General features: G+C 37.3%; 1 protein-coding gene across 1 annotated transcript; it reads left to right on the top strand.

The window, feature by feature from the left end:
- The first annotated feature begins 251 nt into the window (after positions 1 to 251).
- Positions 252 to 17,664, top strand: LOC112672384 (pancreatic lipase). The gene is made up of 13 exons (XM_025467344.3): positions 252 to 360; positions 500 to 545; positions 1,692 to 1,846; positions 6,471 to 6,593; positions 8,236 to 8,370; positions 9,128 to 9,239; positions 10,702 to 10,821; positions 10,938 to 11,057; positions 11,548 to 11,666; positions 13,807 to 13,936; positions 15,441 to 15,549; positions 16,126 to 16,290; positions 17,538 to 17,664. Exons 2-13 carry the CDS (start codon positions 500 to 502, stop codon positions 17,599 to 17,601), a joined length of 1,398 nt encoding a protein of 465 aa, XP_025323129.3. The 5' UTR covers positions 252 to 360; the 3' UTR covers positions 17,602 to 17,664.
- Positions 17,665 to 18,746: the final 1,082 nt, after the last annotated feature.

The following is an 18,746-nucleotide window of genomic DNA, read 5'->3' on the forward strand; positions in this document are numbered from 1 at the left end:
GTGAAAACAACTTAGTTTTACATGTATCCACAAAGCAGCACAGAGAATTGTAAACTAAAAAGAGGCAGACCAGAATCCTTCACTACAATGAAATTATGGTGATTCTGGGCATTATGTAACCTCATTGAAAGAGAACAATCTGTATGAACCCTTTTCTCATCTTCCCACAAGTACTGTGGAAAACTTGACCTAGGCTATCAGTCTTGGTTTATTTATGATTAAAATTAGAAACACACACTTGGAACTTCCTCTCTTTTCATGCCACTTTTCCACGGAACTTCTCAAAGAGATAAGGTTTGCTTATAAAAGGAACTTTCAGGTGCTATCTGGTTGTGCGTGGAACCCAACGGAACTGCCACGGTGAGTCAGGAACATGTTTTCCAAACCTAACTGATGAGAATTTACCAATTATCCCCCAGAGTTCTAACTGAACTTGAATTATGCCAATCTTTTAAAAACCTATTTAGTCTGGCTCAATCATATTTTTAACTTTATTTAGATGCTGCTAATCTGGACACTATCACTGCTGCTGGGAGCAGTAGTAGGTAAGAAAAGATACTCGTGTAGTGCTGGAAGAGATTTCCTGCTTTCAAGAAATTCTATGATGGCTGAATTCTAGCCACTATGGAATCAGGAGAAGAGCAAAAAGGATGCATGATGGAAAGCAGGGGCAATTGGAGTAGGGTTGCAGATAAAATCTAAGATACTCAGTTAAATTAGAATTTCAGATAAACAACAAATATTTCAGATAAACAATGAGTATGTGACAATATTATACTAAAAAGTATTCATTATTTATCTGAAACTCACTTTTGACTTTGATTTTTATTAATCTAGCAACCCTGGTTTGGAGTTAAGTGTGGGATTTGAAACTTGGTCCCACTGGCCACATCTGAGCCAAATTCTTAGCCTCTCTGTGCTTCACTATCTTCACCTGTGAAATGGACATAATTACCACCTCCAACGTAGGACAACTGTGAGACTTATATGAAACAAGTCCTGTAAATCATTTGCCTGGCCCCTGGCACATCGTAACTTTTTGAGAATCCCACACACACAACAGCTACTACTCCTACTCCTACTCCTACTGTTAATACAGACTTTATCCTCTTGGACCTCCCTTCCTTTGTGTTGTTCTTTTATGGGTTAACATTCAAGTGTAGGGTTGTGTCAAACCATGGATTTTCTGTTTGATTATTCATGAGCAGCTTCTTCATCATGGGAATCCAGATGCTCCTCAAACATAGGTTAGAGACCTAAATACTCAGCAAGGTAAAGGTATAAAGTTTTGGCATTTGCATGAAACTTAACCAACACACAAGATGACTGCAATGAATTGAAATCTTCACCTCTTTCTAACAACACCTGGGGACACAAGGCTGCTCTTTGCTTGGGCACCATTGGCCCAAGGAAGATATTCACATTGAGGAGCTAAACTGGGTCCCAACATCGGACCGGACAGAGATGAGGGGAGTGAGGTGGTCATACATTGTAAAAATGAGGAGCAGAAGCCTATTTTTAGCTGGGACACTGAAGCTGTTTTGTGAGTACATTGATAGAAAGATGTCTGGGGATGCGGAGAAAGCAAATATCCCACAAGATGTAATTTAACTCATATTTTGTCAGAAAGACTATTAAAAAGAGCATCCTGATTAAACTAACATCCTTGAAACGCTTCTGGGTGTTTGCAGGAAAAGAAGTCTGCTTCCCAAGACTTGGCTGTTTTAGTGATGACTCCCCATGGGCAGGAATTGTGGAGAGACCCCTCAAAATATTGCCCTGGGCTCCAAAAGATGTCAATACCCGCTTACTCCTATACACTAACGAGAACCCAGATAACTTTCAAGTAAGAGAACTCAATGTTTTCAGAACTAAGTCCTATCCATTTTTTTGTAATAAGAACACTAAACTTTTAAGTTTTCTAACGTGAACAAATTAGTGGAATTTGCATCTTTGTAAACTTTTGGGGCAATGAGGTTAAGTATTATTTTATTTAACTTGTTTATAAAAGGTCCATTAACTTGATATTATTCTCTTTCTGTTTTAATTTAGATTCACTTTATTTTCTATTAAAGAATAATTGATATACATTATGGCATTACAGGTTTCAGGTGTACAACATAGTGATTCAATATATAAATTTATGAAATGATCCCCACAACAAGTCTAGTTACCATGTCACCATACAAAGTTGTTGTAATATTAACAATATTCCCTATGCCATGCATCCTCTTGTCTTATTTATTATATAACTAGAAGATTGTATCTCTTAATCCCCTTCATCAATTTCAAACACCCCCCCCCCACCTCCATCCCCTCTGGCTATCATTTCAGTTTGCCTTCTGTATCTATGAGTTTTGTTTATTCATTTGTTTTGTGTTTTAGATTCACATGTAAGTAATATATGGTATCTGTCCTATCTGACTTATTTCACTTAGCATAAGACCTTCTAGGTCCTTCCATGTTGCCAGGAATGGCAAGCTTTCATTCTTTTTTATGGCTGAGAAATATTCCTATATATACTTCTTTGTCTTTATCCAGTTCATCTATCAATGGACATTCAGGTTGCTTCCATATCTTGGCTATTGTAAATAATACTGCAATGAACATAGGGGTACAAATGTCTGTTCAAATTAATGTTTTCATTTTTTTAGATAAAAACCTAGAGGTGGAATTGCTGGATCATATGGTAGTTCTATTTTTATTTTCTGAGGAACCTCCATTCTGTTTTTTATTTGTGACTGCACCGATTTACATTCCTACCAACAGTGCATGAGGGTTCCTCTTTCTCCATGTGCTCAACACTTGTTAATTCTTGTCTTTTTGATAACAGCCATTCTGACAGGTGTGAGGGGATAGCTCATTATGGTTTTGATTTGCATTTCCCTGGTGATGAGTGGTGTTGAGCATCTTTTCCTGTGCCTTTTGTCATCTGTTTGTCTTCTTTGGAGAAATGTCTATTCAGATCCTCTGCCTATTAATTAATCTGTTTTTTGATATTGAGTTGTATGTGTTCTTATATACTTTGGATGTTAAGCCCTAATCCAATATATCATTGGCAAATATCTTTTCCCAGTGTGTAGATTGCCTTTTCATTTTGTCAATGGTTTCCTTTGCTTACAAAGACTTTTTAGTCTTCTCTAGTCCCATTTTTTTAAAACGTTTTGCTCTTATTGTTCTTGCATGAGGAGACAGATAAAAAATATTGCTAAGACTATATGGAAAAACTTACAGCCTATGTTTTCTTCTAAGGGGTCTATGGTTTCATATCTTACATTTTGTCTTTAATATGTTTTGAGTGTATTTCTGTATATGGTATAAGAGAGTGTTCCAGTTTCATTCTTTTGCATGTGGCAGTCCAACACCATTTATTAAAGAGTGTGTCTTTGCCCCACTCTATATTCTTGCCTCCTTTGTTATAGTTTAATTAACCCTAAAATGTGGGTTTATTTCTGGACTTTCTATTCTGTTCCATTGATCTGTGTTTTTGTAGTAGTATCAGGGCCGTATTGCTTTGACTACTATAGCTTTGTAATGTAGTTTGAAATCAAAAGCATGATACTTACAGCTTTGTTCTTCTTTCTCAAGATTTGCTTTGGCTACTCAGGGTCTTTTGTGGTTCCATACAAATTTAGAATTATTGTTCTATTCTATGAAAAGTGTCACTGATGTTTTTATAGGGATTGCACATTGAATTTGGATATTGCTTTGGGTTGCATGAACATTTTAACAATATTAATTCTTCTAATAAATGAGCATGGTAGTCTTTTCATTTATTTGTGTTGCCTTCGATTTTCTTCATCAGTGTCATAGTTTTCAGAAGATAGGTCTTTCACTTCCTTGGTTAAATTTATTCTTAGGTATTTTATTCTTTTTGATGCAATTATAAATGAGATTGAGATGTCTCTTTCTAATAGTTCATTATTAGTGTATGGAAATGCAATAGATGGGGATGCCTCAGTGGCTCAATAGTTTGGCATCAGCCTTCAGTTCAGAGTGTGATCCTACAATCCTGGGATCAAGTCCCACATCAGGCTCCTTGCAGGGAGGCTGCTTCTCTCTCTGCCTGTGTCTCTGCATCTCTCTCTCTGTTTTATTTATTTATTCATGAGAGACACAGACTGAGATACAGAGATACAGGCAGAGAGAGAAGCAGGCTCCTCACAGAGAGCCAGATGCAGGACTTGATCCTGGATCCCGGGACCATGACCTGAGCCAAAGGCAGACGCTCAACTGGTGAGCCATCCTGGTGTCCCTGCAAAAGATTTCTATATATTGATTTTGTATCCTGCAACTTACTAAATTCAATTTTAGTTCTAGTAGTTTTTTTGGTGGGGACTTTAGGGTTTTCGACATATAATATTCTGTCATCTACAAATAGTGACAGTTTACTTCTTCTTTTCCAATTTAGATGACTTTTATTTCTTTTTCTTGCCTAATTACTGTGGCTAGGACTTACAATACTATGTTGAATACAAGTGGCAAGAGTGAGCATCCTTGTTTTGTTCCTGATCTTAGAAAAACAAAAACCTTCAGCTTTTCATTGTTGAGTATGATGTTAACTGTGAGTTTATCATATATGCCTTTTATTATGTTGAGGCACATCTCCTCTATGCCCAGTTTATTGAGGTTTTATCATAAATGGATGTTGTATGTTATCAACTGCTTTTTCTGTATGTATCGATCCATCCATTATTTGTTTTGCTAAATGTGGTATGATATGCCTCATTGATTGAGATGAGGCTATTAAACTATCCTTTCATGCCTGGAATAAATCTCACTCAATTGTGGTACAAGATCCTTTTAACATATTGTTGAATTTTGTTTGCTAATATTTTGTTGAATATTTTTACATCAATGTTTATCAGGAATATTGGCTTATAATTTTCTCGTGGCGTGTTTCTGTTTTGGTATTAGAATAATGCAAACCTTGTATAATGAGTTTAGAAGCATTCTTTCCTCTTCAATTTTTTAGAATAGTTTGAAAAAGATAGGTATTACCTTCTTTAAATATTTGGTAGACTTCACCTATGAAGCTGTCTGGTTCTGGACTTTTGTTTTTTGGGAATTTAATTACTGATTCGATTTTCTTACTAGTAATCAGTGTGTTCAGATTTTATATTTCTTCCTGATTTGGTCCTGAAAGATTTTATGTTTCTAGGAATTTGTTCATTTTTTTTTCTGGGTTGTCTGGTTTGTTGGCATATAACAGTTAGTAGTAGTCTCCTATGATCCTTTGTATTTTTGTGGTTTCAGTTGTAATTCCTTTTCATTTCTGGTTTTATTTATTGGCCTTCTCTTTTTTTTTTCTTAGTCTGGCTAAAGGTTCATCAATTTTAGTTATCTTTCAAAGAAATAGCTTAGTTTTACTGATCTTTTCTATTGTTTTTTAGGTCTCTGTTACATTTATTTTCACTCTGATTATTTCCTTCCTTTACTAACTTTGTTCTTCATTTTCTAGTTCCTTTAGGCATAAAGTTAGATTATTTATTTGAGCTTTTTCTTATCTCTTGATGTGGCCCTGTATCACTGAAAACTTCCCTCTTAGAACTGTTTTTGCTGTGTCCCATATATTTTTGAACATTGGCTTTACCTTTTTACTTGTCTCAAGATAATTTTTTAACTGTATCTTTGATTTCTTCCTTGACCCATCAGTTGTTTAGTAGCACAGAATTTAGTCTCCACATGTTGGTGTTTTTAACACTTTTCTTCTTGTAATTGATTTCTAGTTTCATATCAGTATGGTCAGAAAATATGCTTGATATGAATTCAATCTTCTTAAATTTATCAAGGCTTGTTTTGTGGCCTAGCCTGTAACTCATTCTTGAAAGAGTCCACGTGCATTTGAGAAGGATGTGTATTCTGCTTTTCTGGGATAGAATGTCCTGTAAATATATGTTAAATCCATCTGTTGTAATGTGTCTTTTAAGATCACTCATTCCTTATTGATTTTCTGTTGGGAGAGCTATCCATTGGATGCAAATTGGGTGTTCAAGTTCCCTGCTATTATTGTATTACTGTCAATTTCTCCTTTTGCATCTATTAATATTTGCTTTATATAATTAGATGCTTCTATATTGAGTACATAAATATTTACAAGTGTTGTATCTTATTGGATAAGTCTCTTTATCTTTATGTAAAGTCCTTCTTTCTTTCTTATTATAGCCTTTGTTTTAAAGTCTATTTTGTCTGATAAAAGTATTACTACACACACAAAGCCTTCCGTTATGTGAAGACAAGACCCCTGCATCAACATTATAGCAGACAGTTATCCTGAGTGGGGCAACTGCAGAAATGTTATGATGTCTGGAACTTGATGATTGCAAATAGCTTCCCTATAATAGGATCCTTATTCACAAGGATCTCAAGTCTTGATGGTCTTCTCCTACCCACCATCTCCCTCCAGGTACAAATGGTTCTGTTGCACACCATAAGAAACTTGACATTAAACACTTTTCTTCCCCAAATAGGAACTTACTGCAGATCCATCAATTATCACAAGCTCCAGTTTCAAAACAGATAGAAAAACCCGCTTTATTATTCATGGATTCATAGACAAGGGAGAAGAAAGCTGGTTGGCCAACATGTGCAAGGTGAGACAAGGTAATCAATTAAGGGAAGGTTGTTTCCAGAGTGATGATTAGGAATGGGAAAGGCACAGGCCCCAACCAGTCAAGACAAATGCCAGCCATCATGACACTGGAGGATCACCTGACTCTGCTGGGCCTGGGGTTTTGAAGGGAGGTACAAGAGGTAGTAGGGGGTGGAGGAATCCTGGAACAGTCAGGGCAGCAAGGTTGGCAAGCATTTGGTGGCTCTAAGTAGTGGTTATTCAATAACTACTGAGATATTTCAAAATTTTAGCAACAAATATTGCCTTATTGATGCAATATTAACTGTATTTTTAATGACTTAAAATTTTTTCAGTAGGATTTCATTTCGATGTGAAGAACTAAGATAACTTATTTTGCCCAAACTAATTGTTTTCCTTTGACTTTCACTTGCTACTCTTTGATCTCCTATTGTAGCAATATCTAGGAAAACTGTTGGTTTTCATTTTCAGCTTCTGGTGTTTCAACCACAGGATCCAATTTTCTTTAATTTGCATTTGGCTACATGCCCCATGATAATGGAGAATTAAAAGACAGAAAATCAAATAGAACAATTTTTCCTAGCAATTGCTAGTGCTTGAGGAACTTTATCCTTGATTCACAAAGATCCTCTTACACACTTTAAATTCAGATCTGTCTATGACTCAAGCCAAAGGCTAAATTGAATCAAACCTAGAGACTATCCACTGATCCTGAAGACAGTCAAAATAAGCAGACGCCACTTCCCAAGTTTAAGAGTAATCAGTAAAACCCTAACTTGTTTTCTAAAATAATTTAAGCTGATGATTATTGGGGAGAGGGTGGTAATAGATTTTCATACAACAGTAAAAGAAAAAGGCTAGGTGATTCTTAGTTCAAAGGGAATGTAAATTTTTAGATATGTGTACACAACTTATTTCTGAAATCACCAAAGCAGATTTATTTTTCTTGCATGATTTGACTTTGACAACATGGTTGCTTTATGATGGAGAAACGAATGGATTGACCTAGAAGGTTAAAGGTCCTAGACTGCAGTTCTTACTCTATCATTAACTAACCATGACATTAGCACATCATTTTCCCTCTTGGAGACTTCTATATGCTAAATAAAAGAATTGGAGATGATTTGTAAGATTGGTTCATTCTTCTGAAAGTCCTTTTGGAAAAAAGGTGGAGTTATAAAGCTTGCTCATTTACCTTCAGTATATCTCTTTGAAAGAATCCTAACAAAGCCTAAGTATACAGCACTGAGGCACTGAGGATACAGCAGTAAGCAAAACAGGCAATATCCTGGGGTGCATTCTAGTAAGGGAAAATGTAGGCTTATGACATTTATGATGCTCTAATGAGACAATCCACTGTACCACATTTTATACACTTTTTTCTGCAACAAATGTCTACGCCTCTATTACAGTAGAGATTCCAAGAATCCAGTTCCTGTTATGGCCAAACATTCAACTTGGAGCCAGTTTTAAACTTTAAAAGGGATTTCATATCCATAACAGTTTTGTTCATTATTTTGGGGTTAAAACAAGCTTGATATTGTAAAGGTCACAGAGGGAATTTACCTTCATTCTCAAATGTGTTAAATCTAATTGATAAAGATCCAGAATTATTGACCTATTTATTGTGTCTTTTGCATCAGAAAATGTTTGTAGTGGAAAGTGTGAACTGCATCTGTGTGGACTGGAAGAGTGGCTCCCGAACTGGTTACACTCAGGCCTCGCAGAACATCCGGATCGTGGGGGCAGAAGTGGCATATTTTGTTGAAGTTCTTCAGGTAACTATCTCCAGGTTCTATAAAAGCCCATGCACATTGCTCTCTGGAGTCTCTTCAAAAAAGAACAAAGTACTGTAGGGATGACAATTGCTGAAGACATCCCTCTACTGAGATTTGACTTTCCCTGTGGTTGAAAAGAAAAAAGCAAAATCATCCCATTAGCCATTCAATCAATCTAGATTTGAGCTTCATCAATATGCCTATTAAAGCCAATAAACTAGTTTTTTTTAGGTAATGTTACTCAATCAAACAGGTAGGTTGTTTCCACTGAATTCCATCAGTATTCCTTTTAATTTTACCATCTATAAAACCAAGTTGGTCTGGTAATGTCAACTTCAAGACGAAATTGCCTTGTTTTTGTTTTTTATTTTTTTAATAGAAGCACAATGACAACAAGCTAACCTGATTTGGTAACTAAAACCTTAAAATAATGTTAAACTGGAATGTGTTTAAGTAATGGCTTTCATTTTTATCTGCTAACCCCGTATACTTGCTTCACCACCTCTGGATAGTAATTCCTCATCCCCGGCAAGGGTTCTTCTATGTATAAAACAACAAAAGAGAGTCTGACCTCCATCAGCTTAAGCATTTGACCACTGCCATTTTCTATAATACCTGAAAAAATGTCATGAAAATTAGTTGCCTTGAAAGGGCAGCATGTCTTCCTAAAACTCAAGTTTTGTGAACATCTCCTTCTGTGGCCATCCTGAAATTTGCGATATTAGAAAACATTCTGAAGAAGTTTTCTTTCCAACAGTCAGCATTTGGGTACTCGCCTTCCGACGTCCACATCATTGGCCACAGCCTGGGAGCCCACGCAGCTGGGGAGGCAGGAAGGAGGCTCAATGGCACTGCAGGACGAATCACAGGTTGGTCAAAACAGTAAAAACGGAAACATTGGGGCTAAATGTAGCCTATGCAATCTAGAAGTTTGGAAATTTGGCATTTTCTGGATTGGGCCACATGATCAGAAAACAGTGTGTTCTGAGGCTTTGTGAACTTTTAAAATATTGATCTTTGGCCTACAGAGCCCTAATATATATGTGTGTGTATATATATATATATATATATACACACACACACATAAATACTGCATGTGACTAAAATTTGAATTGACAGCATTGGGGGGTCTTATTTACACTATTTTCCTATTGTCAGGAATTCACAAAGGATAAGTTTCATGAATAGAATAAATAGAATAGGGACGCCTGGGTGGCTCAGTGGTTGAGTGTCTGCCTCTGGCTCAGGACATGATCCTGGAATCCCAGGATCGAGTCCCAATCGGGCTCCCTGCAGGGAGCCTGCTTCTCCCTCTGCCTATGTCTCTGCCTCTCTCTGTGTGTCTCTCAAGAATAAATAAATAAAATCTGTTTAAAAAATAGAATAAATAGCATAAATAACAGAAGAGATAATAAATAGAATTAAACTCAAAGAGCTCAAAAATATATAATTAATTATAATCTATTTTGATAGTAATTGATAATTAGCCCAATCCTTATCCACCACAAGTCAGAAATTGCAGGGGACACATGATTTAGCTGGGCTGACCGATTCTGCATGCTGCTAGTTAGATAAAAAATACCATTTCACAAATCCCAGACTGGTTGCATTTGGTCAATGGGCTCACATGTTGTATACTCAGGCCCTAAAGCAACCTTGTAGGCTTTGCTATCCTGGGTTTGAGAGGTGATCATCTCAGGGAGCAACCACTTTCCTCTTCCGTCTTCCCACTCTGTCTCCGACCTTCTGATTTTTGTGTTGATACTTTGGATAAACTGGTCACATTTGGATTGCTGGGGACATCTGGATGTCTATCATTAATTTGCTGGAGAGAACATTCTTTCTCATTATTTGTGGATGTTTACAAAAGCCTGCTCAAAAAAAAAAAAAAAAAAAAAAAAAAACAAAAGCCTGCTCAGCCAGGTACTCTCTGTGAAGCGATGGTCCTGGCGACCATGACAATCAAAGTTCTTGCCCTCATAGGATTTTACAGGGGAATGGGAAGGAACTCTTTTATCCTGAACAGCTTTTAGGAGTCTCCCAGAATCTGTCTCTTTCCTTGTAACTGCTGCTAGTAACCCAGATTGTCCCAGTGACTAAGCATTCATAAGTAGAGCCAGATTCCATGGTTCGAGAAAAACTCATTGTAATGCAAATAGAAAATTAGACACAGAAAGTATAAGAAAATGAGAAGGTAGGGAAGAACTAGCTTATCTCTTTCCAGGCATAAGTCATGGTTCCCACCATGCTTGCACTTGGGTAGGTAATTAATGAAGAAAGGTAAATGTGGGTGTACACTGATATTAACATGACATGTCCTATTTACTTTAGGGTTGGATCCAGCTGAACCTTGCTTTGAGGGCACACCCGAATTAGTCCGATTGGACCCCAGCGATGCCCAGTTTGTGGATGTAATTCACACAGATGCTGCCCCTATAATCCCCAACATGGGTGAGTTCTTCAATTCATCTTGCGTGAGTGTTTTTTGAGTCCATATATTAGAGTGTTTTAGAATGTTTTGAGTCTATATATTAACATCAACTTTCTCATATTTTAATATTTCTCAGGGTTTGGAATGAGTCAAACTGTAGGCCACCTAGATTTCTTTCCAAATGGAGGAAAAGAAATGCCTGGATGTCAGAAGAATATTCTCTCTCAGATTGTTGACATAGATGGGATCTGGGAAGGTAAAACCATTACATACATGAAGAGATTTGTGGGAAAATTTGTTTCACTTTTTTGCTAAATTTGCTGAATATTTTGGCACGGGTCTCACATTTTCTATAACAAAGGACTTTTAACCCAAAATGCAGGCTTTTCACTGGGGAAAGTGGGCATGAGGAGATTATAGGAAGAAAATGTATTTATAGCCAACTTTCTAAGGATCTAATTCAGGGAATTCATTACTAATTTGTACTTATACCTATGTGGACCAATCTCCTTCTTTTAAAGTTATTTTTCCATTTCATTTATCTATGGAATTACTATTAAAATCTTAAATAGTATTTAACTTCTAATTGCATCACAAATCATAAATATGCTTCATAGATGATTTTGTTCTGTGACCACCATGAGTTCACACTAATTAGAAAAATCTATTCAACAACCATGTTCTAATCAGAACATTAACTTGGAAAAATAAAATCTGTTGCTGATGTATACTGTCTGATTTCAAAGGGACTCGTGACTTTGTGGCCTGTAATCACTTAAGAAGTTACAAGTATTACTCTGATAGCATCCTCAACCCTGACGGCTTTGCTGGATTCCCTTGTGCCTCTTACAATGTTTTCACTGCAGTAAGTAGACTCCACTTTGAACCTAAAGAATTTTGTGACCATCACTTCTCATGACGGGTGTAGTTCACTGTATATGACATGCATTTAGTGAATGCCTCTACATGATTGCCACACTATTTATACTTTTAATTATACATATTTTTATTTTTTTAATTGAAGTATAGTTGACATACATATTTATGGTAATAGTGATGAGGCATTGGAGAACTTCAGAGAAATGGCCTTGTATTCTGAAATGTTCCATGTCTACCTTCTTCACTATCACTTCAGTATGTACCAGGCAAATGTTTAAACTTGTTTTAGAAATAACTATAACTAAAAAAAAAAAAAGGCTATGGAAATCTGAGCTATGGCTACAGGAAGCCAATAAATATGGAAAACTTGTCTTAAAACTGACCATACAAAACTATATCATTATGGGCATGTGGATATTTCTGTGCAATCTCATAATTGCTAAGTTTTTGTTTGTTTGCTTGCTTGCTTTTGAGTTTTCATCTTGTTTGGTATTTGCTAGGTATCTGGGTTAGAATCCTCAAATGTGATCTTGAAAATAACATATCTATTGCCTGTTATTTTTTCTTGATTTTCCTTTCACTATAATTTTTTCAAATAAAAATACATAACTTGTGTCATTTAATAAGTAAAATTTTAAGTAAGATGCCAGGTAAAGACATAATTATCAAGGATGTATAACTTAGTGCTGAAGAGAAAAGATCTGAAATCTGATTTCATCATTAAATGACTGATTTGGGAGAAATGCTCAACCTCTCTAAGGCAGTTTTTTCATTTCTAAATGTGAATATTAATGGTAGACTCCATAGGTTTGGCGGGAGGATTTAATGAGGTGATATGTTTTAATACCTTAGCTCGGAATCTAATATATCATAATGAGCATTCAACAACTGTTGACTGTATGTATTTGGGGGGAAGTGCATAGTTTATTTACAGTATAGCTTGTGTACGTAAGAAAACCATCCTTCTTCTTTGGTCTAACTTTGTTTTTATCTTTTCCTGGATCCTCAATCTCTAGGTAATGGGGAAAATAAGCAAAGAAACTTTAAGTTTCATTCAGTTAAAATTTAGTCTGATTCAGTAATATAAATAGTCCTTTTAGGTGATGCTCAGACACTTTTTAAGAAAAAGTTCTCAGTTTTGCATATTTCTCAGTCTTGGGACTCCATCATCTTGTGTCTAAGCTGGTATTGGGCACGATGATCATGGTGGTGGTGGTCAGTGAGTGTGTAGGGCAGAGGGAAGGAATTGGGGGCCTGCTTATTGACAGATATGGGGCTGATTTCTGCATATAATGTCTAGGCACATCTACTCTTCTGGCTTGGCCAACTTTCCCGTATAGCTCTGGCCATTTCTTCCTAGACCAGCTCAGTCTCTCCTTAGCTTTTGCTGGATGCAGACTCTGAGACTCGGCTCAGTCCTCATCTAGTTCATTGATTCAGGAGTCTGCCCTGGTCTCCATTATGGAGCAGGATTGCCCCTCTAAAAAAGCAATTTTGATGTCTTTCCAACTCTGTTTCTCCCTTTTCCTCTCTTGTTCCCATAACTCCTGGCCCTGAAAGAGGACATGTTCTTAAGTTCTATATATCTTCTCCAAACCCCAACCTCACAGCTAAGACTTAAGGGCCAACTGGGGCATTTTCTGCTCACATTGGGAGAATTCTGAGAGCTGAATCCTTCAGACCTTAATATGCTAAGTGGGAGCTAAAAAATGTGAGAAAAACCTGACTTCTAAAGGGTCCTATTTTGCATATCACTCCCTGCTCTTTCTTTTGCAATCTTTCTAAAATAAATTCTAACCACCTGTAGGCAGGAGGATGTCTGAGCAGCTTACAGAGGCAAAAGAGAAAAGATTGAAATATCTGTATAAATACATATTTAAGTTCCCTTTTTGTATGATTTTTATATTTTTGTTAGTATTGTGTTATTTAATAGTAAAGTCTCTCATTTGTCATTGTAACTAATGAAATGCATTTTTAATTTTTGCTGAGACATAATGAAAGTTGGCTTTTGCCATCAAGACACAAGTGGCTTTAGAATATTCCAACTACAACAACATGTGGAAAAAAGATGGCGCACTATTAAAAGAAAGAGTGTCCTCATTTCATCATTTGCTAATTTTCCCTAGAACAAGTGCTTCCCCTGCCCAAGCGAAGGCTGCCCACAGATGGGTCATTATGCTGACAGATTTCCTGGAAAAACTGACAAAGTGAACCAGATATTCTATCTAGACACTGGTGATGCCAGCAATTTTGCCCGTGAGTCTCTACTATAGTTGCTTTAAATTCATAATGCTCTGTATTATCATGTTTGGTGAAAATCTGTGAAATTGCTCCTCTGTACAAAAGTTGTAAACACTCCTTCCCAACATGGAAAAATTTTCAAAAGTTGTCGTGCTCAATGCAACTCTGGCTAATTGAGGTAACGGAGCAGAATTTGGAGACCTGAACTAACAATGATACAAAAATTAACTTCTTCATATTTAATTCTGGTGCTGAATTCGGGAGGCTTCTTCCGCTCCAGATTCTTCCAATTCAGTCGGAAGTTTCACTAAAGCAAAATTCTGAGGTTTTGTACAAGCAGAAAAGTAATCCAGGAGAGAGATGGGAGAGGTTGTGGGAATGGCAGGGAGATTTAAGAGCTGTTTAGGGTAGTAGACTCTGTGGGTGATAGGAATTGGAGGTGATAGGAATTGATCACCATTGCAGCAATGTTGAGGCATGTTCCTTCCTGAGTCACAGAGGGAGGAAACTATTTAGATGGGAATCAGGGGGGTTGGCTGCATTGTAAAAACTAAAGCCCAGTTTTATCCCCTTCTCAATTTGGCCCAGGTTAGCTCTAAATGACATAAACTGCTAGTTAAATCTTGACTAGTACCACAAAGTGGTTGCCATAAATTAATATATTTCCAATGGCAAGGGAAAGCTGAATTACAGAATTTTAAAAATAAATGTAGACAATTCAGACAAAAAGACAAGACTCTAAAATGTGATAACTTGTGAAAATAGTAAATTGAGGGGTTTCTGGGTGGCTCAGTTGGTTAAGCATCTGCCTTTGGCTCAGGTCATGATCTCGGGATTGAGCCCCACATGGGACTCCCTACTCAGCAGGGAGTCTGCTAGTCCCTCTGCCTCTCCCCCTACTTCTTTTCTCTTTCTCGCTCTCACATAAATAAAATCTTAAAAAGAAAAAGAAAATAAATTGATGAAAATGTCATACTCTATCATTTTCCCACTTTTTTTTAGATTTTATTTATTTTATTTGAGAGAGAGAGAGAGAGGAGAGAACAAGCCAGTGAGGGGCAGAGCAAGAGGGAGAGAGAGAATCCCCAGGCCGACTCAACACTGAGCTCAATGACAGACACAGGGCTTGATCTCATGGTTGTGACAAGATCATGACCTGAGCCAAAACCAAGAGTTGGAAGCTTAACTGATTGAGCTAACCAGGCACCCCTTTCCTACTTTCTTTTAAGATAAAGTTCTTTTAATATTCAAAAATAAATTGTTAGGTTAAGAAATTGAAAGCAAAATATATGACTTACATATATTACTTGAGATGTATTGACTTTGGAAAGATTCCATGCTCCTCCCGAGGCCCCACACCTGTCTTCTGAACATTGAGATGAAGGACACTATTTGATTAGAAGAACAACCAATACTATATATAAATTACTCAAAAATCAGCAGCAGTGGCATCCAAATTAGCCTGGTTTTAGCATATCTTCTCTATAAGCTGACAGTTTGCAAATATTTTCCCCCGCAGGTTGGAGGTATAAGGTAGCTGTCACACTGTCTGGGAAGAAGGTTACAGGACACGTGCTAGTTTCTCTGTTTGGAAATAAAGGAAATTCTAAACAGTATGAAATTTTCAAGTGAGTAAAATATTACCCACTTCTTAAATGTTGTAATCTCTTGCACATATAATGCATGTGATGCACATAAGCATTTATCCGTAACTATATGGGAATATAGTACCACCACATGTCATTCCAAGGAAGAGATTTTTTTTAGCTTGCACCTTAATACATTTCAGAATTCTGTTTCTGAGTTTTTTCTCTGCTATTTCCCGAGAAAACCACTGATGTTTGCTTTGATCCCTGGCATCTGATTTATAATCAGTAAATAATTATTCTGTCCACAAAACAACTAGGAAAAGATGATACGATGATGTCACCATTTATTAAATTGTGGGAGGTTTGTGTCTAAAACGTATTAAGTTTTATTATAGTAAGGATGACTTTAAGGTAATACAACTTAATGTTGGCAAATGACCTGTCACTGAGTTGCATGCATGTCTGCATTTATTTAATACATGAGAGTGGCAAGTGTACTGTCAATCATCCTACTAGAGATGCATCATAACCTGGTTTTAGAAACGTATATGTACAGATTTATATGTATATTTTTGTATCTTCATGTATGTTTTCATTAACTTCTCAATTCTCAAGGGGCACTCTCCAACCAGAGAGCACTCATTCCAATGAATTTGACTCTGATGTGGAAGTTGGAGATGTGCAGAAGGTTAAATTTGTTTGGTACAACAATGTGATCAACCCAACTCTACCCAGAGTGGGAGCATCCAAGATCACAGTGGAAAGAAATGATGGGAAAATGTAAGTAATAAAAATCCAAAGACCCCAAATAAAATTCCAAAAATCCAAAGAGAACGAGTCACCTTTGCTACTCCCACTGGAAGTCTACGTTAGGTTAAACCTCTGACGATAGTTCTCCAAAGCCATGGCCACATTTGCTTCCCTACTACCTTCTGTTTCTTTAGGAAAAAAAAGAGTAGAACTTTCAGGGAATAACTTTGAGAGATTTGTCGATGAGCATGTGTCATTTGATGCAAGTTAAGTGTTAAGTTGAGAATCTGGCTTCATGTCACTAAGGTGAAAAGAGTGAGTTTGTTTGGTAACTGTGCTTTGTGTTACGTGTCTGACAGCAAGTCATGGGTTGTATGGTGGGGAGGGTGGATGGAGGGGACAAGAAGGATTAGAGATTAGAGATTATGAAGAAACAGGAGAGTATATTGGGGTAATGACTATGCTTACTCTACTGATGGTGGTGATGGAATGGGGGTACTATTCTTATCTCCATTAAAGACATTTAAATGAAGCCTCAGTACCATAATTTGTAGGCAGCAAATTTGACTCCAGCAAGTTCTTAACTACCACGAAAAAAAATTCAGTTCAACTTTATTCATATATAGATCGTGTGTGCCCTTCATTTCTTGTGTCCTTTATTAGTATTAGTGTTTAACCTTTAATTTTCTATTTGTGAGTGTGCCAGCTATCAGACCACAGAGAGGGAAATGAAAATGAGAAGACAAGAGCACCTTCTGAGCACCTTTTATGTCCCAGGCACTTTACATAAGTTCATATATGTTATTAAAGAAAATTAGCTCCCAAGCAAACTAAGTTTTTGTTCAATCTTAATGAGTAATGCTAGTCATTTCAACTCAATTATTGAATTAAATAAGAATGCCTAGTGAATGTAACACCAGGACCTCAGAAATTTCCCTCGGATTTCTGAAATCCCTGGCTGATTTCTTATCATGCACTGATTAACAATGTGCCCAGGGCTTAGTAGGTGTTTCAGGATATGACAAATGAACGCTCCCTGTCCTTAGGGGCATCTAGTGATGCTTCCTCTCTCTGCTATTGCACAGCTATGAAAGAACATTGGAAAAGAGAATTCAGTCCTTTATACAGAAGAGGTCTGTCTTCCCTTGGCCAATGTCTGGTCTCAGGCACAGGGAACGGTTTTCACTCAGACCGGGGAGAAGAGAAGCTGTCTTTATGCTCAGTGCACAAGCTGTGCACCAAGAAATGCTGATTTTTCTGTTGTTTTCTCTCTGCAGATTCAACTTCTGTAGTAAAGAAACCGTGAGGGAAGATATTTTACTTACTCTTACCCCATGTTAAGAGTCACAGACCTGTGACCACCGCATATCTTACTACTAATAAAATCTCATGATGAAGCAATCATTTCTTTGTTGTCATGTCTTTTTTTCCCCATGTAACTTTTGGATAATGTGATTAAAATCCAAAATTTGGAGTTGATCCAAAGAACCACAAATGACTATTGAAGTCTGCTACACGTTCCAGGGCATTTGAGCTTGGGAATATTGTTTACTTGGCACTGACATCAAGCCCATGGCTAAGATTACTGGTGTCATTCTGATCACTTAAGGCAGACTTCCTTAAGATGACCCCCTCCTGGGGTGAACACATGGCGAGTAGCAACCGTTGCCACTTTCCCATCGTCTTTACATTCTGTGTCTGCTTCTAATCAGACGTCTCAGGAAAGATGACGCATAAAGAGACAAGGACTGAGCAGATCCAATGCTTCTTGACCAGTCTTTCTGCTCACAGTGGGGTGGCCCCAGGCCCCGCTCCTTTCCGCAGCCTTTTTAATTTTTCTAAAGCACAAATCAAAGATCCTCCCAATGGTCCCCAGGTAAGAATCCACATCCCTCAGTGAGCCTTATGAGACCCTCTTGCCTAAATTTGAACTGAGGACTCTAGCATCATCTCTCACCACATTTCTTCTAGAAATAAACATTCCAGCACTGTCCTCAAAGCTTCCCTAATCTCAGATGCTGCTAGACCTTTACACAAACTCTTCCTCTCCCTAGGGAGGTCCTTTCTCCTGTCTTCTTGCCTATTGAACTCCTTTTGCTTCTTAAATCTGTGTGTAGACATCATTTCTTCCAGGAAGACTTCCTTCACTTCCATTTCCACACCCCCTAAGACTGGATGAGAGGCTCCCCTACTACATTACTGCTGCACCCAGAACTTACCCCATCTCAGCACTTATTTCTCTAAATCTGTAATTGCCTATTTACTTGTCTGCATATCTCTCCTTAAGGGGCTTACATGTTGTATGTGGCTGGCAAATGCCTGGCATGTAGTGGGATGCTAATGACCATCTACCATGACTCTACCATCATGGTAGAGATGGTAGAGATGACTCTACAATCTGCTAGAGTCTGGTATTTAAAATTACTGTCCAATTACATTAAAATTACATGTCCAATTACATTTAAAATTACATGTCCAATCACTAA

The sequence above is a fragment of the Canis lupus genome, chromosome 28 (genome assembly GCF_003254725.2).
Source record: "Canis lupus dingo isolate Sandy chromosome 28, ASM325472v2, whole genome shotgun sequence".
NCBI classification, from domain to species: domain Eukaryota; kingdom Metazoa; phylum Chordata; class Mammalia; order Carnivora; family Canidae; genus Canis; species Canis lupus.